General features: G+C 41.5%; 1 protein-coding gene across 1 annotated transcript; it reads right to left on the reverse strand.

Annotated features, from left to right (window-relative positions):
- Positions 1–9,332: 9,332 nt before the first annotated feature.
- On the reverse strand, positions 9,333–12,080 carry tmem264 (transmembrane protein 264). Its single transcript, XM_072703685.1, has 2 exons — positions 11,520–12,080; positions 9,333–11,279 (listed from the first exon to the last, which is right to left on the reverse strand). The coding sequence occupies exon 2, from the start codon at positions 11,141–11,143 to the stop codon at positions 10,193–10,195; it is 951 nt and encodes a 316-aa protein (XP_072559786.1). The 5' UTR covers positions 11,144–11,279; positions 11,520–12,080; the 3' UTR covers positions 9,333–10,192.
- Between the last annotated feature and the right edge of the window lie 10,037 nt (positions 12,081–22,117).

Below are 22,117 nucleotides of genomic sequence, written 5' to 3' on the forward strand. Positions count from 1 at the left end.
CTGCAGCATAACTTTCTGAAATAAATCTATTTAGTATAGTTGAAGGCACACTGTTATATCAAGCAATATTTTCTTTCTGTACTCAATTTTCAGGATATTGCAAGGAGGTCATTACTGCTCAGAGGTTTAAGCAATATGTGACTTTTGATCTATTTCAACACATTTCAGGAAGCTCTGTGGTGGTTAAAATGTATTTGCTGTGTGATTCTTAATATTTCCAAATATTCTTTCAAAAAAGTTTTAACAAAGTATTTGAAACCTGTCGCTGCAAGATACTGTTCATGGTGTATGTATATTTAAAGCTGATTCTTACTCCAAAAAAACTACATGATATTGTTTTGTGTCAAGATACAACTCTTAAATGTTCATAAAGAAAGCAATTAACTAACAATAACAGTAATTTACTTGTGATGCCCGGTGAGAATGGAGGAGGCGGACCCCGGAATGCAGAGGCAAGCAGATTTAATGAGAAACACGGGTGCAAACAAAACCAGGAGGGGAATGAACCAGGCAAGGGTCGAGAACCAGGGAAATCAATCCTACACAGACTGACGAGACGGGGTTCCGATCGGAAGGGAGGAAAGGGACCGGTGAGGAAGCGGGGCAGGACAGGGTAGGTAGGCAGGGCAGGCAGGTGCAGGCGGGTCGGAGAAGCAGGTGAGGCAGGCAGGAGACAGCAGGCAGGACAAACCGGGGAGACAGAAGACAGAGAAATTGCTCAGCAAGGCGCATTCGGAAATGGCAACAATACTTCGCACCGGCGTCCAGGAGAAGCCGGTTTAAATAGTAGTGTTAGTGGCACTATTGGCTGCCGATTGTCCACCAGCGCTCGGCCCCACCCTTGTGGGCATGACAGTACCACCCCCCCTCCCGACCACCAGCTCCCGGAGGCCGAGGAGGGCGGTGCGGATGACCGCGCGGCCGCGGAGCCGGTTTCGTGGGATGGGCGGCGTGAAAGTCCATCACCAGGTGGGGGTCCAGGACGTCAGCTGCCGCGACCCTCCGGACGAAACCCTCCCAATCACCCAGATACTAGAGACGTCCGACTTGGTCTTCATATTCATATTGACTGGTGTGTGTTACAAATGAAGTCTTCCATTCATCTCCTCTCTGGATATGAATCAAGTTATAGGCGCTGCGGAGATTGAGCTTCGTAAATATCATCGCCTCTCGCAGCTGCTCCAGAGCGGAGGGTATCAGGGGCAGCGGTTCCCTCTGCTTGACCGTGATGGTGTTAAGGGCTCAGTCGATATAAGGGCGTAACCCCCTGTCTTTCTTTTTTACAAAGAAGAACCTGGCGGTGGTGGTTGATGTTGATGGTTGGATTATATCTTGTGCCAGGGCCTCACGGACATACCGCTCCATCGCCGCTTCCTCGGTGACTGATAAGGGATAGAGCCTCCCTTTTGAGAGTGGGGCTCCCTCGATGAGGCCAATTGTGCAATCACAGTCACGGTGCGGTGGTAGCTGGAAGGCCAGGGACTTGCTGAAGACATCAGGGAAATCCGCGTCTTCCTCAGGAATGGAGGTAAGGTCCATTGGCGAATGCCTGGCGAGGGGTTGTAATTTCTATGCTAAGGCCAGTTCCATGAAGTTGCCTGCAGCTCCGGAGTCAATCAGAGAGTTGGGATCGGCCAGCTTGTCTCTCGAGGAGCTGGGTGACCAGGGTGGTGAGCTGGTCCACCTGCTGCTGCAAGCGTTGGATCTCCGTGGGGTCCATTCTGTTGCGGCGAAGTATTCTGTGATGCCCGGTGAGAATGGAGGAGATGGACCCCGCTCCTGTCTGGTTCGTCCTTCTCACTCCGAGCCATCATCTAAGGTAGACCATTCAGTATTTTTGGGGATATCACAGGCGCAGTTGACAGTACCCGTCGAAGTTGCTTTCGCAGGGGAATCACAATCGGTAAGGGCATGCCTTGTGGGCGTGACATTACTCATGCTCAAATTAATTTAACTGGGGTAGGAACTTAACTAGATCTACAACACCAATGAGTACATTACTTAATTTGGTGAACTTTTCTGTAATATTTCTTGGTCATGTGGTCATACTGTAGACAGGTATAGTTATCCTAATTAAGAATTTTCCAGGTTAAGAGGGATGCCATTTCACTTGCACTCTTTAATGAAAACAAGAAAAACAGCATTAATATATGTACATTAGTTTTTAGCTGGAAAGCGTGTATTAAAAATGTGTATAATTATGACATCGAGAAAACTAATAAGGACATTTTTATTTCTCCTGTTGTGTGGACAAATGTATGAATAAGTGATGCCATTTACTCCTTCATTGTTTTTGGAAATTTAAAATAAATGTCACAAGAAATACAAGCTGTAAAATAAAAAAACACTGTGGCAATGACAACATTATATTCCCCCCCCCCCTCCCTCCCTGCTCCTACCACAAGCCCCTACCTGTACAATTTCTAGAATTATTGGATGGAAGAACTGGAAAAGTGAAAAACAATTTTTGCTTTAACCTGACAATCAACTCTGAAACTACACCTATTCCTATATTTGTTGTACATTCCACTTACATGGGAATTTGTAGAAGCTTTTCCCACCCCCCTGTGGTGTATTTAGTATGTATCTGTTCAGTTTTGAACTTCAGTTACAAAAAACTAATCCATCAATCTTGTAACCATTTATTAACCTACTAGTAAATCCCTTCACTGGCTTCCTGTAGCTTTATATATTTTAAAGTTCTTTTGCTTTCTTTATTTTTAAATGTTTACATAGTCTTGCTCCATCCTACCTCAGTGACATGAATATAAAGTATGTCTCAGGCAGATCACTCAGATCATCCAGCAGTAATTTACGGATTATTCCGTAGGTTTGATGCTGGCCGTTTAATGTTTGTTGGTTTTATGTTCTCCTGGGTTAATATTTGTATAGGTATTTCTGTTACAGTTCCTTGTTTTTTTACCCATGATCATGTTCCCTGTTCCTTTAGTTTCCATAGTTTTGATTTTCCTTAGTGTTTAGTCCTTTTCATTATCTATTAATTGACCTCTCTGTGCCTGTTGATTGCAAATGTACCCCATCTGTTCCTTGTTGCCCCAAGTCCTTCGTGATTGGTTTTGTGTTATGGTTCTCACCTGTCTCCCGTCTTAGCAGCGTATTTAGGTGCCTACCTTTGTTCTGTTCTTCTATCATTGTAGTTGTTACTCTGTGTTTGTAGCTGTGGTTGTATACCAGTCTTGCTCCTTATTTTGCTTTGCTCCCTTGTTGTATTATTTTATGGTTACCTTTACTTAGTTCTTATTTTTCCTGTTTTGTTCTCGGTCTCTTTATTTTCTTGTTTACCCCTTTTGTGTTCTGTTTTATTAATAAACCTTTTTTGTTGTGAGCCGCTCTGTGGATTTTCCCTTTTTTCCCTCCTTTGTCACGCCTCCCCGTAACAAATGTATGAAAATCAGTCATTTTGTTAATTTATTTTGTGCACTTATGTTATTTCTTGTTTTTTGTCTTTTAAAATGTCTGTAAACACATTGTAAATCCTGTGCTTAAAACTGTGCAATACAAATAAAGATTGATCTGCTTACCCACTGTAAGGTGGCAGTGGGTGTATCAGAGGGAATGCGACACCATGGATGCTACGACAGTCCATCTCTGAGCACATACCCACTGTAGGCAATTTGAAGACACCAGTTAACATTTCCAATTGTGTCTCTACCCGCACCTCGGCAACCCAGACAGTGCTTGTTTTTGCATCCTTCCAGAAACAGTCTGGGAGGGAGCAAAAACATGAACCATGTTGGGGTCCCCAAGGACTGGGTTGAGAAACACTGGCCTAACCACATATTTTCAGACTACAGAAGAAAACCAGTATATAAATTAATTCTGTGCACTCACAGGGAACATGCAAAATTCATACAAACAGAGCAGGGATGGGATGTGAAATCCCAGTCTGACTGGGTTATGGAATAATGCTAGTGAACAGTTCTTCAAGCCTAAAGCCATTGTTGCACAATCTTATTTGAGTGTTGTGCTAGATGGTACATCATGTTGGTTGACTGCAATGGACCTTGTTCATGTCATTAATCAGCAACAATGTCCCAATGATCTTCATCCTGTATCTTATACATAGGCTATATGTTAGGAATGTATTGGGATGTCTGACTCTTACTGAACTATTAAAAATGCTATCTATAATTTATAAAAGAAAATAAATCAAGATTTATTGTGGTGATGCTGTACCGTATTTTTGATGTTAGTATTATTGATTTCAGGATTTATTGTACAATTGGCCCTCCGTGTACACGGGTTATGTCGCTACAGATTCAACCGACAAATCAAAAATATTCAGGAAAAATAATTCCAGAATTATCCAAAAGGCAATATATGAATTTGCTGTGCACTGAGCACTACTGAATGAATAAAATAATGTGTAGTTTTGGGTGTTGGTGAGTGTTAAAATAGTGTCTGTGTGTGTTTGTGTGTGTGTGTGAGAGAGAGAGAGAGAGAGAGAGAGAGAGAGTGAATATTTTTTTATCTTTCTTGTATAATTATATTTTCTATATGTACTATGATGCTTGTGTCTGTACTGAACGCGTACAAGCGTTTTTTCTGATGATTCCATAATCAATACAATATAACAGCTATTTACATAGCATTTACATTGTATAAGTAATCTAAAGATGATTTAAAGTTTACACCAGCAACTGCATAGGTCATATGTAAATATTACACCATTTTATATAAGCGACTTCAGCATGCACGGGTTTTGGGATCCGTAGGGAGTCCTGGATCCGATCCCCTGCAGATACCGCGGGCCGACTGTGGTTCATTATCTACTATTTATAGTGATTCCCTTTTATCCTCGCTGTGTCTGCAAAACTTTCCATACATAATATGTTAATACTATTGAATGTATCGATTCCGATGCATATATTGATTCAAACGAAATTATTCAAAGCAGTAAAAAAAGCCACCTTCATTAGCTGAAAAACTACTGGCTTTTAGTACTTAGGGTAGCATTGTTTCCAGAACTATCACTAGGGATATTTATTCATAGTATTGGATTGTGAGAGCACTAGTTAGTCCATGTACCCAATAGAAGGCATGTTTGTTTCCATTTCTTGAACATTCTTTAACTCGGGGTGGTGTGTGGTTTAGCAGGCTAAGCCTCCCTAGCATGCTCAGAATGCTGCTGATTCAAGCCCCACCCTTGGTGGAATAGTCACATGTCTGTGTGTCTCATGGAGCGCAAGATGGGGGAGGCAAAAAAAAGTGTTTCCCCACAGGGATTAATAAAGGTTCTGTATTAAATTTCAGACTTAGAAATTTGAGAAAAATCCGCTGTAGACCCACTGTGCAGAATAAGTACATGGAAGACGGATGGATGAAGAAAAAATCACCAAAAGGACTCCATTTAGTCCTTAAAATTACTTTTGAATAAAATTACCATAATATTATCAAAAAAAAAAGAAGAAATTCTGACATTTCAAGGATGTTTGTAATCAGAATATGCCTAAGAGAACTAAGCAAACAAACTATGCCGTATGTAATGCAGTTTACGTTTTAACTCTCTGGTTAAATAATAGCCTTCAAATGTCAAAAAGCCTACAGGTGCATGTGTTGATATACAATTAAACTAACTGTCATTGTGATGTTATTAACATTAGTTCAGGGTCTTTCCAAATAAAAGAAAGATGAAATCATAAAATTTACCTAAAGCTATATTTAAAGTCTGTTTGTGGTCCTAATGATGTGAAAACACTATGTGGAACATAGTCCAGCTTATTAGGCCACATTTCACAAGAACAAAAATCCTGAAGGATGTACAAAAAAACTAGCTTTTTAGTCTGTTCAGTGAATACTTTAATAGCTAGAGTGGTGGTTAAAGGAGTGTACAGTAATATGGGTCCAGTAGCCTACTGAAAATGTAGGTCAGGAATCAGTGACTGGTGCTCCAGGGCACCGTCTCCCACTGCGAAGTGGGATGTAACACTTCATCGCAGCTAGGAAGGTGCCTTTTGTAAGTATGGCCAGACTGAAACACTTATTAACTCATATTTTCCCTCCAGGAGTGCAAGGGTATAGTGTTTACATAGACGTCAAACACAATAGTGAAAATTAAATTGCTCTCCGGCTCCAATTCTCAACCAGCCATTGCACAGGACCAGAGCATGTGAGCGGAGTGGAGCGGTGAGAATTTCCGCTCCTCGTTCACGAGGCTGTTGACTCCGCCCGCTCCTCCGCTCTTATTCACACTAAGCCGCTCCGCTCAACACCGCTCTTCGCTCCAGTCAAATCGCTCCACTCTCGCTCCAGTTTAAAAGAGGGACAAATAAACTGCATGCCTAACAAACATCACCTTAAACCGAAGCCTTATATTATAAAGAAATATGAGCAACGGCAACATTGCCAGTCAGAACAGAAAATATTTATTTTTAAGCAACTTATAGGCAACAACGGACGGGTTTGGCGATGGCATTCCACACAAAAGTAGGCTTAAAAATAAAGGAATCAGTGGGCTTAATAGCCTAAAGAATATACAGGCACATTTTAAATTTCTCGTTTTTTTTCTGTTGATGCTGGTGCATGCTGCGTCTCTATAAAATAAAATTTCACTGACAGCATTACGTTAAAATCCTATTAGACCTACTTTGATTTGAATTTGATCACCAATATTTATTTTATAGGTTTTTATACTTTAATTTACTTTATAGACTTGATATACTACAACCATATAAAACTTGCTCGCGTTTTGCTCTGGCTTCCGCCTGTTCACGTAGCACACTCGATCATGTTTCTGAGAAAAGTGATTCCAAGTGAATCTTTACTCACTGAAACAGTTTCATGACATTGTTGTTCTTGCTGTACATTATTGTTATCTATACGTTTGATAAGAATAGTACACTTGTACGATTTATCAGTTTCCTTTGTGAAATACTTTGCGAATTCCATCTCGGCCAATTTGTGTAACAGTCTTAATAATTGTACAGATGAATTCTGGGTAGATCTGGCCACGCCTCAGAATCTTAGGCCCAATCCCAAACTGGTCCCTACACACTCCGCCTCACCACTCCGCCTTCGTTTGCGCGTTCCCGAGACCCGTCGCCATGTTGAAGTGTGTCTCAAAGCAGTAAGGGCTAAGGGGGAGTGGTCGATTATGCCCTCCTTTAGCGAGTCAGCAACGATGGTGGCTCGCGCGATTCCACTACCACTTCCATATCCCACAATTCCTAGCGCACAGGAAACAGAACAGCGCGATAATTTAATAATTGGATTCTAACAGCACTGGGAAATACATATAGAAAGTCTATGTTACATGTTATAATTCATCGCTGCAGAAAAAAAATTAGGAAAGCAGTTATTTATAGGTGGTCAGTACAGATTGATTTTATCGTGATCCGATTACGAGAGATTTTGTGTACTTTTCAAACTAGAAACCACGCGAAGAAACATTCGTACGCAAACTCGATCAACATCACACCAGCAATAACAATTTATGTTTCATATTTGCCTGTTTTTTCCTCTACTGATCTGGATCTGGTATTTGGTACAGAAGTAATGCGTAATGTTTTATGCGTGTAAACTAATTAAGTTTACACGCATGGTAGAAATTGTACAATCGTCAATATGACATGTGTACATACTTAAAATTGCTCAGTGCAATAAGACGACGTAGCCGTCGTCTTCTCGCATTAGATAAACTTTGTGCTTTTTTAAAATAACTGATATGTCATTAAAGAAAATACAATACAGCTTCTTGATGGATCCATTTCGTTAAATCACTACGTAATGCATTTCCTCTTTCCGGTAAAGAAGACTGCAAAAAGGCGCTGCGAGGGCAAGTCTGTCTCAAATCTTTCCTGTGACAGTTTCCTTCAGTTTAAGTGCATATGGCGTGTTGTGAGGGTGACTCGGCGGGAGTGTGACTCGAAATGAAGGCGGAGTGTTGAGGGTATAGTTTGGGATTGGGCCTTAGTGTGAGCGGTATCGGAGCGAAACTGGAGCGAGACAGAGCGACCGCTCCAGTCTTAATTAAATAACCGCTCCGCTCCTCACTCACGCTCCGCTCCACTCCGCTCACATGCTCTGCACAGGACCCAGACCTCAGAGGAAACAAGGAATCTCATGGATCACACACTTTAGTCATAAGGGGATAATATTTCTGGAAAGTTTGTATGTAAGTAATCAAAGTGCATTAGTGAATTGTTTTTCGCAATTTACCTGGTAAATACATTTTCGTGAACTGTCACTAGTTTTATGTTGATGTAAAAATTACGTGATTAAGTAATTATGCACTTATTGTAATAACAACTTGAATGAATGTGTCAAATTAGTTTGCGTAATTAATGTAATGTAAATTAACGTAACTAATTAATTTGTTTTTCTGGCACACAGCATTTGAATAATTTGAAGCTGATTTCAGATTAAGAAACAAATGAATATTACAATAATCATCTTTAAACATCTTATAATCATCTTTAAACATCACTTCTTTGTCTAGGATTTTCTGGGAACGGTAATGCAGGCCTTCATCAGGTAGATGGTAATCCAACCTCATCAAAATGGGTCTATATTCAATGTGGGATCTGTGGGCTATGTACATTATTTATGGGGTGCTGATATGAACTCTTCAATAATGCGGCATAGCTGAGTAACAGAGGGGAGAAATATCAATAATTCACATTATATGTTTGGTGAGATTATGTTTTTATCAAAAGAAATACCTACAACTCACTGTTTAACACATAAAACTTTTATGCACTTGGTTGTTTGACTCAAACTATTCAGGTTAAGCTTTACATTAAACACAGTAAACCCACACGGGTATCTCAGCAGTCATGTGGCTTTTGCTGGTCTTCATATGAACAACCCAGAAGTGTGACCATCAGAGACTGTGACAGAAAGTCGGCTTTGGTCTGCCTACAACAGATGCTTCACATAACTCACTTTAACTCTCACATACTCTGTTTATGAAGCTGTGAATCTCCCTTTACAATCAGCGCTGCAGCCATGAAGGTGGTGTTCTTCACTCCTTAGGACCAATAAATTGAATTTCATCTACACACTTCCATAAGGAGCAATATCCTCCTTCCAGCAAATCACGCTTAGCAACCTTAAAAGAAGACTGCATATGTGTGTTTGCAGTTTTTGTCTACGGATTGATTGTATATATTTGTTATTTTGCTTAGTCAAAATATTTTACCATGTTTCTTTAAGCTGTTTGTTTAAATTATATAATAAAAAAATAAACTGTCTTCCGGAAGTATAATTAAAAAGAAATCCTTACTAAAGGCTGATAGCAAGGACTCCAGTTTCGTTTCAAGTCCATCATTTTGCTGAACATTAATAAACAATTTAACATGAAACAAATGAAGTTGCTTTAAAGTGACCCTTTAATGTTACAACAGTTCAGGCTGCTATCCCTCAGTGTCTGTTGCTGCTCCTGTATTTACATCATTCATTTTATTTAAATTTAAGGTGCAACATTGTCATTTTTTACACTCAACAAGTCTGTGCAATTGGGAATTCATAATGACGAAGTGTGATCATTGCAAAAACCATGAAAGGTTCTGCTTTTTTTTCCCAGATTAATTAACTTACAAATAAACAAAAGTGGATGTGCTGTCAAAAGTGAGTACTTGAGACAAATTGGCTCATAGATGGTCTACATTAATAATTATGCAGCTTCTGGACTGACATTCAATCAGAACAAATCAGTCTTCTGCTGCTGTTTTGCTACAGTATGATATAAAAACTGTGTTTGGAATTCCAAGTTGCCTGGATTGTAAAACTGTCAAAAAAAGAATCTCTCTATAATTTTTGGTATGCACAAAAAATTGGAGAAATATATATATATATGTGTGTCTGTTTGTGTGTGTGAAAGAATTACATATAAAATACAGCATGCCATTTAGAAACAATTAACTCACTGCATTTTAATGAACTGAACTCTTTCATTTGTAATAATAATTACCCTGAATTTTAATGACACAAAACAATCAGGAAAAGCTAACTCACTACATTTAACCTCATTCTTTTTTTGTGCCTAACGTCATGAACCACATGTATTGTTAGTTAAAATTTACACAATATATAAAAATAGACATTTTTTATACCTGTTTGATTTTCTAAAAAAAAAAAAAATACATAGTCTTCTTCACCTTCTGTGAATAGCCTTGATCTGCGAAGATTTGCAGTCTGGGAGGCCATTCTGTCTGTCACTATGTATTATGTGTCATGTGTGATCACACACAGTCACCTCAGGCAGGGATGTCAGGTCCTGAATAAGCACCTGCGGTGGGGCGGGCATTGGCTGCGAATGGGGAGTGGTGTTCTTCTGGAGTTCTACGCCAAGAGCAGGGGGCACGTTTTGCATATGGGACTTGTATTGCACAAAACTGCAAGTCTTTAAGACAATAGCTATAAGGTTCTTTCCCATCAGAATTCCAGAAACCCTCATGTCCTTGTAGAAGATCAAGTTGCCACCTCTTATTAAGAGGGTGATGATGTTGATGGTGACCAGGCTGAGGATGGGGTACAACATCATCTTGTGGGGAACGATGTTGATGCCCTGCATGCTGATCTCACTCAGGGACACGCAGGGCAGGATCAGCAGCAGGATGTAGCAGTAGAAGAACATCAGTCCCTCAGTCCACAGTGGGAGTCCTTTCTTCTGTGGCTCCCAAAGGTTAGCCTGAATGTCCAGAATGTCCAGGAGGTCCACCACCACCCAGAATAGCCGGTTGCGGATCTCCTCCTTTTTCTTGAAAGCACGAACGTATTCCATGTGGTCGATGCCCACCAGGATGATGTAGAGCACTGGCACCGAGACGGACAGCAGGAGAGTGAGGGCTTTGCGGGCGATGGTGTCCAGGCTTTTGCGATCAGCCTTATAGTTCTGGTAGATGAAGTAGACCTTGATCTCCAACACAAAGATATAGAGGAACCAGAGGATCATGGCATAGCCACGCTTGGCTGTGCGTACCTCGGCACCCACCCACACCGCCACATAGCGCAGGACGATGAGGAAGCAGATGTCGCCCACTGTCACCATGATGCATACACCGATCTTGCGTGGTCCTTGGTTCTGCTCCACCAGGTAGGCATCCATCAGTGCCATGCTGCCCATGATAAGGATAGTGGACAGGCACACGTGAGGCTTATTAGAGGGTGGGGGCGGAACCATGTTGGCGTGGGGGCTTGACGTTGATCAGGCGGGTGGTCCTTGGGCAATCAGAGACTGGAGGGTTAGATGGGCGGTCCTCCCTGGACCTGCTCCAGCGACTGGGCGTTGTAACCTACAGGGTGTGCTGTCCTTCTCTCTGCCCACACGCCAGCCACAGAGCAGGTGAACAGTGAGGGAAACACTTAGCATAGGTTCTGCAAGACTCAAAAAATAGACCACCTCTCGTAGCTTGTGCTTTTTTGACCGATGTTACAGGGTAGTTGAAATAATTATTTTTTTAGCACAATAATCAGGTTTTAAACATTAAATATATTTAACCTATAGTGTAATACTAACATGCACAATGAGGGGCAATTCAGAGATGCAAGATACTTACTCATTTCCTTTCTTTATTAATTAATCATTATGATTTGTGGGGTGCTCTGTTCCATGAGAGAGTGTCCCGAAACAGAAATCCGTGCTTATAATCCATAGAGACGCTTTGACGGAAGAAAGTCCTTTTCCCTGATGAAGTGTACCACGAAACAAAAAAAAAATTGCATTATCCAAAGTGCAAAGGAACTCCACAGGATTTATTCCATGTTTATTTCAGACTGAAGAAAAGGTGAATGATCAAGACAGCTTCTTTTTCGACATTTACACAGAAAAGCCAAAGACGTGAGTGTTATCAAAACGTAGCTTAACTTTAATTAACAAGAAATATAAAAGGAAAAGTTTTTTGTTTAGTTAGTGTCAAAGACAGCCTATAGTCCTTAGGAAAAGAGTTTGTCCACTTTAAAGGTGCATCTACCTGTCTGTGTTGGAGTGTGGGTCTGGGTCTGGGTCTGGGTTCAAATGTAGATGACAGTGGAGGCTCCTAGTCGAGCGTGAAACTGCCCGAAAGCCTCTCTGCTGTCTCTACAGCTCATCCTGGCTGAAGAACAGCCTCCCGTGACGATCATCGCTCCTGTGACTTCCTCAGCCCCCCCCTCCCTCCCCCCCCCCCAACTGCTGCCCTGAGTTCCAAGCAGGGAAGCACCGCTACTGGATCGCTGACAGCCACGCAGCCTGCTCAGCTCGGCTTGGCCAGGAGCTCTGGGCCAGTGGAGTGAGCATAGAGTCCTCCTTTGTGCTTTCACTGCCCCCCACCTCTCCCCTTCAGCCAGTGGCGTTTGTGGCGTTCCAGCTGAGCCTCTTTTATTCCATCTCTGCTTTCCCCCCCCCTCTCCTCCCTCGTGTACTTTCAGGCATTGGCTGTCCGGGGAGTGCAGTCAGTGGTCCACAGCTGCGGGGAGAGAGGTCTGTCTCAGCACTGGTCCTGAGCCTGAAGGGGAAGAAGAGTCAGCCTTGTGTGGTCCTAAATTAATGCAAAACTCTCCTGCCTTCGTTTCCTTAGTCTTCTCTTTTGATTTCTACCTGTCCCTTCCCCTCTTCATGACAATTGTCTACTATTTCACCTTGCCTTGGTTTCGTGCAGATCTCAGAGGTAGGAGGTTTTTTTTAATTTTTTTTTTTAATTTTTCTTAAGCCATCCAGACTGCAGGGGAAAAAGGCATTAGTTTGGGAAGCAGTCCTCTGTGATGCTCTTCAGCCCAGGAGGAAAAGGCGGCAGGAGAGAGGCACTTTCGCTGGAGCCTTCCCTCGTGTGAGGGGGTAGTGAATCAGAAAAGACTGACTGAGCTTCACTGAGAAGGAGAGAGAGGAAGAGAGGGAGACGAGCGGGAGGGAGGAACAGGGATGTGGAGAGAGACTTTCTCCTTACTGGCTCAGGGAATAAGAGATAAGCACAGTAAGCTTCCAATCTGTACTACATAACGTGATTCAGAGCATCAGCCAAAGATTACCTAGGATCAGAATATAAATATTGATCGCTATATAAGTAATACACACACACACGCACACACAGAAACCTACATAATTTTTCACAGCAGCCTTCATGTGCACATTATATCAAGGTCATTTTTATTTTATTTTAGGTTACATTTTATTTCAGTTATCAAATAGCAGTGATTAACGGTATAATATGTGAGCCAAATGAAAAATCCCACGCAGAAGAATAAATACAAATATGCAGATAGGAAGGATGAAAGGAAAATATAAAAAGTGCTTACTGCTTTCAATCCATCTATTTTAAAATGTGATGATCACTGACGAAAATATTGTGCTACCAGAAATATCAAAGATACTATTAATTGACAGTAATTTGTTTCTTCACTCAAACGGGAATTTTTATGAATATAAATAAGAATGTGAACATCCGTGTTAGAATTTATTGGGAAGTGGTATTAATGGAAGGATTAATGCCTCGTGTACAAGATTGAAAAAGTAGCGTGAGTAGGACAAAGTTTTTTTTTCTACTTTTTGCAAATTCAAGCATATTCTTTGATTCGTGTAACAATTGATTTACAGGGGTTTCATGGTTGGGTAAAACATTTGAAACGCAGACAAGAAGCGCCCACGTGGTTATGGTCTGTCAAAGGTACGCAGTTCTGGGTGATGGAAGTTCGGATTATAATCATTATTCTCACCTGTCTGTCCCCTCTCCTTGTCTAGACATACATACATACAAACAAACATATTTGCGCTGGTTGCGTACGTCCTGCTGTGACTCTAAACCCAAGCTTTCACAGTCGCGTTAACCCTCCATTTTAGAGGGCGATTAGTTCATACAGAATTAAATTTCGATGTAAACGAATCCAGCCCCCTCGGTAGCTGATTTCTCAGCCATTACAACGGTGTCCAATTCACCCATTTCTTGCCCTCAGAGTAAATCAGGGACGTCTGGCTTTATTTGGAATGACAGGCATTTCTCACAGCCAGAGCAGTCCTGTGCATCTAAATCAGGATCATTAGCACATTAATTTAATTCTCTTGCACCTTTCTAAAAGTTCTTGGTGTCAGCTTTAATTTATGCGGGGAATTCGGTTTGTGCAGAGGAAATTCGAGCCGTATCTCCACTGACAGATGTTTTGTAGTTAAATGCCACAGAAACCCCAGGTTACAACTCGATTAAGTTGCGGTAGAAAATTAGAACATTAAGGGTATAAACATTTCTATAAAGATCCAATGGACATTCAGTGGTGTGTCTGGGTACTTCTGTCAAATCAATCGCGTACGTCCTTTAATCACTGATGATGCTGATTTGCGGTGATTTTTCCTTGTGCTTTGATCTCAATCGATGGCATAAAGTTATTTTTCCCCTGGCTAATTTATATTTTAATCAACTTATCATTTATATTCATGATTGCTTTATACAATATATAATGCCCAAAAATACAAATTTCTGTTGATTTCTTTTGCTGTTGCTCAGGTAACGTAGATATTCTTTGCGCAATTAATCTAGAAATATGTAGGCTATTATTTAAATGAAATACCCTGCTAATACCGAGTGGTCTATATTGTGTTTTTAAAATAGTTTTTAACATCCACAGAGCTGCTAAATGGCACTCAGTGTAATACAATGCAATTTTGTGACGTGCAGGCTACGATAAATAGCTAGGTCATGTGACGTACAGGATGACAGGAGACCAATTAAGTTGTCTGTCATTTCCTGTGATCTGTGTAAATGTGCCTTTTCTATCTTGCTTCTTTGTTTTATAGTAACCTATGAGAAGCTTATGATAAACCGGTGTAGGGAAGGTTCCCTTACTTTCAGATCTTTTCGGTCTCTGCCCTGTCTGTTCTCTAGGCGCTGCCCTCACCACGCTGGCTCCTAACCTCTCTTTATTCAAAGAATTGTCTCATTTCTCATTTCTAGCTCCAAATCACCTGGTTCTGCTCACCGTGCCAACCTTGCACACTTTGACAATTATACTGTATATCTCAAGATTGTTGGTTTGGTTTTGACTTTGCTAAGGATCAGATCCACTGCCCAGAGCACACACAATACTCCCACAATGGTGGGAGCACATCCCCACCATGCATGCCTAAATCAACGCCCAGGCTATACAGTATGTCTGTATACCATTGTGCTGCATTGTAAGTCATGGTTCTCTTATATTCCAAATAGAAATTGTAGAATTCTTTAATGAATGGGATGGCATGGTGGTGCAGTGGTTAGTACTGTTGCCATGGTTCTGTGTGCGTGTGTGTGTGTGTGTGTGTGTGTGGAGTTTGCATGCTTTCCCCATATTATTATGGGATTTCCTCTGGGAAAATATTTGCAATATTTTGACTGAATTAAGCAAGCGACCCAAGATCTTGTGAGCACCATGTGTGTGGATGTGTGTGCGTATATATAGATAAAAATTTTTAGATTAAATTTTTGCTGATATTTTAGTGTTTGTAATGTCATTCACGTGCAAGCATGCAGCCTGATATATTGACCATACCCTCATTCACAAAATGAAACAGAAGCCCCAGAAGACACATAATTTCCATGGTGCTATCTAACACTAAATTATTGTTGATGAATTCAGTCTTTTGACTTTCTTGGCACGCACCCCTTAACATAATTTGCTCCTCCCCCAGCTCCCTCCAAAGGACACGGGTCCACCAATGAGCTGAGCTGGCGAGAGGGGGAAACCCCACCATATCGACTGATTGTGTCACATCAACAGACATGGAGCACATTCAAATCTAATATTTCAAAATTAGCATATGTAATAAATCCGTAGAACACCTTGCCAATGTAATTAAGTTGATTTAGGAATCATGGGGTAATTTATTGGACAGCATTATTGCTGCATGAGAAATCAATCAAGAATTTCAAGTCGATATCAAATCTGCAAACAGTTTAATTTCTAAATCTTATTTGTAAAGTCAACCCACTGCCTTTTTCCCCCTTTAATTATATGTCTAATTTAATTCCAAATGGCACACGTCATTTTGTAATGAACAACCGAAGGTAATTACTGTAATGGAGCAGAGAGCTGACTGTCAAAAGAATGGTTTTCACTTCTTATTATATGAAATGGACTGTGAAATCAATTTAGAGGTTGTAACATAACGTCCTTTTGGCGTACATGCGGTAAAGCCATCCACATGTTTACCCTTAACTCCTTACCCAGTGCACGGTTGTGGTGAACCTAGAACCTCTCCTGGGAAGCACAGGGCACATGGCAGGGTGCACCATTGGATAGGATGCCAGTCCATCATAGGGCATATGTGGATTGTGGAAGGAAACCTCAGTGGAGACCCAAGCAGTCACGGAGGGAACATGTCAGCTCCACAGACACAGAATCAGAATTAAATTCAGAACGCTGGTGGTTTAAACTCGCTGCAGAGTCCCTGAGCAAAAAAGACAAAATGTCTGTTGCCACTAGATCAATAAGACCGTGAATGTCAGGTGTTCATTTTAGGTGTATGGCAAAAAAATGATATGATAAAATATCATTATTATTTCTAAAAAGACCCAGGTTGATTAACAATTTATAATACTACTATAAAGCAAACATTTGCAAATCATGCATATTCATGCAAGTAATTATGGTTACCTGTCTTGTGAGAACATGTAACGTGGACGTGGATTGGGTTCATGTCCTCGGAGAGGTCTTACTGTAATACCCTTGAGGAAGGTGCTTAAATTGGACCACTAAGAAGAAGAAGAAAAAAAAAACAGTTGAATTTGAATGAACGAAGACAATTTCCACAAAGCATTATAGACCATGGCACAAAGGATAAGATGGAAATAGGGTAGATAAATCACATTAGCCGTGACCCTGCACCTCCATCGATTAACCAGAGGAGAATGAATGGGGACATGCCACTGATCTTCCTGAATGTGCAGAGACCCGGAAGCTACTGGGATTCAAGGCTAAGAAAGCGGCTACCAGTGACCCGCAAACCCTGATGGATGGGGAGCATAACCCAATAAGTGACCCCATGTCCACCTCCGCTCACTAATTTAAGAAAACATTTCATGAGTACACACCTTGGTCAATCCTGTTGATCCTGAGCTGAAAAGTGAGTTTTCATACTCTCCGGTCAAAATGATGCATCCAAGTAAATCCAGTATGAATTGCAAAATGGAGGATTTTGTTCCTGCCACAAAATCTTATTAAACATCAGTAATAAACTGAATTAACTGCTTTATGCAGTGTATATTGATTCGTGAAGATTTTGGAATGTTGTGGGGTGGGGGTCATCCACAAGGCAGGGGTGGAGGCGCAGGAAAGCAGGACTAATCCAAACAAAAAAATATTCAGAAAATAGAACACAAATCTGGGACGAGGCTTTTACAGATAAGGCAACTCAAAACACTGGAAAAAAGAAAAAAAAACAAAATGTAAAATGCAGACACAGCAGCAGAAATGTCTTAATACTACAGATGCAAAGGGCTCCTCTACGCTTCACCCCCAGTCCCTTTCACACAACATTCTGCTCATAGCAATGGCAAGTAGACCAATTACCTAGAACTGAGAGCAATGGGTTATTTGTTGGCATGTGTTTTGTGGTCAGTCACCTCAGATACACAAAAGTAACACCGAAATCCAGCCCTTAGCAGTACTGCCCCCTCTGCATCACAAGAGGGTTTTTACAGGAAGCTCGCGCCAACATCATCTCTGCAAGCTACACCTGGCAAAGCCCCCAATCGGCCATAAAAATTGAGCTGTATGGCATGACAATAATTAATTTCAAGCTTGCACATACTGTATGTATAAGGGTACAATTACTGAGTGATAACTAAATAAAAGATTTAATCACTGCATAAATACCGATTTATAGCCCTGCAAGATAAGCTCTATTTACTCTGGACTCGGAAATGGCAAGGAATCACACAACAGCAAAAGTAAGATATAACTGATTTATTATTAACGATTTACCAGGCCAAGACAACACTCTTGGGTTGAGCACCGCCACAATTTACACACAAAATAAAAAAAAAGCAAGCAATTAAGTAAAACATGACAAACTTGCCAATATGAGTCGTAAAACCAAGTGCACATGTTTAATTAATGTTTGCTGTGATACTACACATTGTGTTTCATCAACAACCATGAACCTTCCCTCATAAAACAACAAACTCAATTCACACTTAGTCAAAGACCTTAAAACCAACATATAATATCAGTGGAGACAGGAGCTGGAAAAGCCATCACCTGTTCAAGACCTCGGGCACAATCCACTCTTTATACTACAACCGAAACATCTGGCAACCAGTACAACTTCCAAAAAATAAATAAAATACAGCATGTCTGGGGGGGGGGGGGCTTCTTATACACGAGGAGTCTCAAGGTGCACCATAATTGGCTGTTGAGGACAAACCTCTCACATCAGTTGACCGAACTCAGTCATATGGAAAGTCAATAAAATAAAATACCCCCTCCCACCATAACCCTATAAGCTCTGAATACCTTTCATGTATACTTACAATACCCACATATTCAGGAATACCATGGAATACCAGTATACATACATCTACTTCCTAACTACCTTCTTTTAGGGGGTGGGAGGAGGATGTGCAAATAAGAGAATCAAAATGCTTCTGACAGGTACCAGCAAGCCAAGCAGAAAGCAGCTTTGGTGGGTAATGATGCAAAAACTCGAGTGTGGGAGGAGTTTGGTGAGGCTATGGAGAGGGACTTTCAGTCGGCATTGAAAAGGTTCTGGCAAACCGTCAGGTGACTCGGGGGGCTTTACCCACACTGTTTATAGCAGGGAGGAGAACTGCTGACCTAAACTAGGGATATAGTCAGGTGGTGGAAAGAATATTTTGAGGACCTCCTGAATCCCATTGATACACCTTCCTTGGAGGAAGTAGAGCTGGAAGACTCTGAAGGGGACTTGCCCATCTCTAGGGCTGAGGTCAATGAAGTAGTCAAAAGAACTGTTTAGGGGAAGAGCTCCAGGCATGGGTGATATTCAGGATCGCGTCTTTGCTTTTTATGGATGATGTGGTTCTGTTCATGCTGTTGGCCAGTGACTTGCAACATGCACTGGGGTGATTTGCAGCTGAGTGCACGGTGGCCGGGATGAGGATCAGCACCTCCAAGTCTGAGGACGTGGTTCTCGACTGGAAAAAGGTGGATTGCCCTCTCCTGGTGTGGAATGAGTTGCTGGCCCAAGCAGAGGAGTTTAAAGGTGTTTTTCCACCGCACAAAGTACGGTACTTTCGGTACGGTACTTTTGGTACTTTCACTTTTCCATTGACTTCCAGTCAAGTACCAGTACTGAAAGTGCCAAACCAGCTGGGGTACTTCTTTGGTACTTCCGTACTTTGGATTGGGACTTGCAAACGTATTTGCTGTTGATTGGTTATGCAAATAGCCTGCCGCTGAAACACAAAATACAATCTTTTCAAACACACAGTGAACAGCAAGAAACGAAATAAAAAGCAGTAGAAACAAAAATATAAAAAAAAGTAAAATGGAAGGATGGACAAATGAGGAAATACAGGCTTTAATCACCATATGGTCGGATGAACAGATCCAGCGGGATTTGGATGGCACGACTCGAAATAAAAAAGTATTTGCCGTAATAGCTAGCCGCTTGGAAGAAATGGGGCACACACGAATCACAGAACAATGCCGCTTGAAAATCAAAAAACTTAAGCAGGATTACAGGAAAGTGAAGGATCATAATAACATGTTTGAATTCAGCGAAAGAAATACCGTGCCATCCTTTGTGATGTCGTCAGTCAGGGGTGGTCACTGATGATGTCATTTGGCGCCGGTACCAGTTTTTACGGCAGTGGAAAACCGACATAAAAGAAGTACCATACTTTTGATACTTTATGGAAGTACCGAAAGTACTGAAAGTACGGTACCTGGTGCGGTGGAAAAGCGCCCTAAGTATCTCGGGATCTTGTTCAAGAGTGAGGGATAAAGGGAGCAGGAGATCGACAGGTGGATCGGTACAGCATCGGCAGTAATGTGGACGCTGTACTGTTCTGTCGTGGTGAAGAGGGAGCTGAGCTGGAAGGAGAAGCTTTTGATTTACCAGTTGATCTACGTTCCTGCCTTCACCTATGGTCATGAGCTCTGGGTAATGACTGAAAGAATGAGATTGTGGGTACAAGCGGCAGAAATGAGTTTCCTCTGCAGGGTGTCTGGGCTCAGCCTAAGAGACAGGGTGAGAGCTCAGACATTCAGGAGGGGTTCAAAGTAGAGCCGCTGCTCCTCCGCATCGAAAGAAGCCAGTTGAGGTGGTTCTGGGCAACTATCTAGGATTCCTCCTGGACGGCTCCCTGGGGAGGTGTTTCAGGTATGTCTATCCGGGAGGAGACCCCGGGGCAGACCCAGGACATGCTGGAGAGATTGTCACTCTCGGCTGGCCTAGGGATGCCTTGGTATTCCCCTGGTGGAGCTGGAGGAGGTGGCTGGGGAGAGGGAGGTCTGGGAATCACTGCCTAGACTGCTGCCCCCATGATCCGACAACAGATAAGCAGCAGAAAATGGATGGATGGATGGATAGATTATGCCCAATTTCCCAGTGAAAAAGTGAGAGGACATGATTAGGATTTTGTCTGTTTTTTTTTCCCGAACACTTACAGCTCAGGTCCGGCAGAAGTGATATCCAATGATGATTGGTTCCCTTATCAGCTCTTGTGAGAAGAAGCTATTAATAACAGATCTCCAGGGGATCCCACAGGTCACATCGAAATGATTGAAGTTTATACTAGACTTTTGACCTACCAATGTGCTGTGCACTAACTGAGGCCAGTCACTGGTATCTCCCTTTTTTTGGGACAAAAAAACCCTTCACATTTGTAACCTGTTACATGATGGGAATCAATCAGCCTCCCCTTATGCAGCCAGAAAGACATGTCACACCCTCTTGCAGGAGATCCAAGGACTCTTGATACAATTTGACTCAGATACCGAAAGCAGTTCTGCGTCTGCTCCCACATCTTCACGAGGTAATCAAGCAGGCACTTCGCAATTTTCCCTGCAGCAAAAAAGAACTAGAACAACCTGTCAAAAATAACAGAACTCATAACTGTAAACCTTGCAGCCTAGGAACAAATGAAGAATATTACACCAAACTTCCCCCGTAACCAGCAGCCTCCTTGATTCCGCCCAGCTAAGGTTCTTTATCCCAAGAATTTCAGTTGATTCTATCAAGGCTCCCGCAACCTTGTCCAGGATATGTGATTGGACTGATGATGGATTGAAGAACGTATGTTCTCAAGGCTGACTGTTTCTGTACTGGAATTTTGGTGATTGATCACCATGGTAACTTAGTCACAGATACCCAGCCATGTTTGGTAGCTCTACCTCCTAATGGATCATATTGCATTTCTGAAGATTCATTTGCCAGTACGGATGACCACGAGAATAATGAAATAGGCTGATGATTTTAATTTGAAACAGGTGATAACATTTGAAATCAGCTCCAAATCATTCTTTACAAAGACTTTTAAAGTCATTATTTTCAAGGGATTTGAAATATAACAGCATATTAAAGACTTATTTGTTGTTCTTTCGCACATTTCCTGCCCCCATCTGATGGAAAAAAAAAAACAGTAAGACTGGGATATTGATTCAAGTATTATTTCAAGTTGTGGTGAGGTGGGTCACCATGACAACAGCTGAGACCCAAATGACGCAGCCCCGTGTATTAAATGTCAAATTAAAGATGTCATGCAAACAAATAATAGAATCCATGGAAGTGTAACTGCAAAAATATCATTACGGTATCATTACAAACAGAAAGACAGCTGTGCATTAGAAGGCGCCCACTTTTAATCACTTTACTTGACAGGCATCACTTGAAACATTAGGAGGTGGACACACTCAGTCAGTGAGATTAATGCCACACGTCATTCTCACCATCATCACATGACCAGCCTAATGTGGCTGCTTTCTGCATGCATATGTGCATTTCATTGACACTATTTACTGAAACAATACATTTGCATTCCGTACCTGGTGTGTAATGGATATGAGATAATTTGTCAACATATGGGACAAACAATACAGTGTTTCAACCAGAACCAGTGATAGTAGCTATAAAATTACAAAGTGATAGTATATCCTATATTTGTTTAGTAAGTTTATTCTTAAGCAGTTACACAAGAAGCACAGTGCTGTGCAAAAGTCTTAGGTAGTCAAG

This window comes from Paramormyrops kingsleyae, chromosome 20 (assembly GCF_048594095.1).
Source record: "Paramormyrops kingsleyae isolate MSU_618 chromosome 20, PKINGS_0.4, whole genome shotgun sequence".
NCBI lineage: Eukaryota > Metazoa > Chordata > Actinopteri > Osteoglossiformes > Mormyridae > Paramormyrops > Paramormyrops kingsleyae.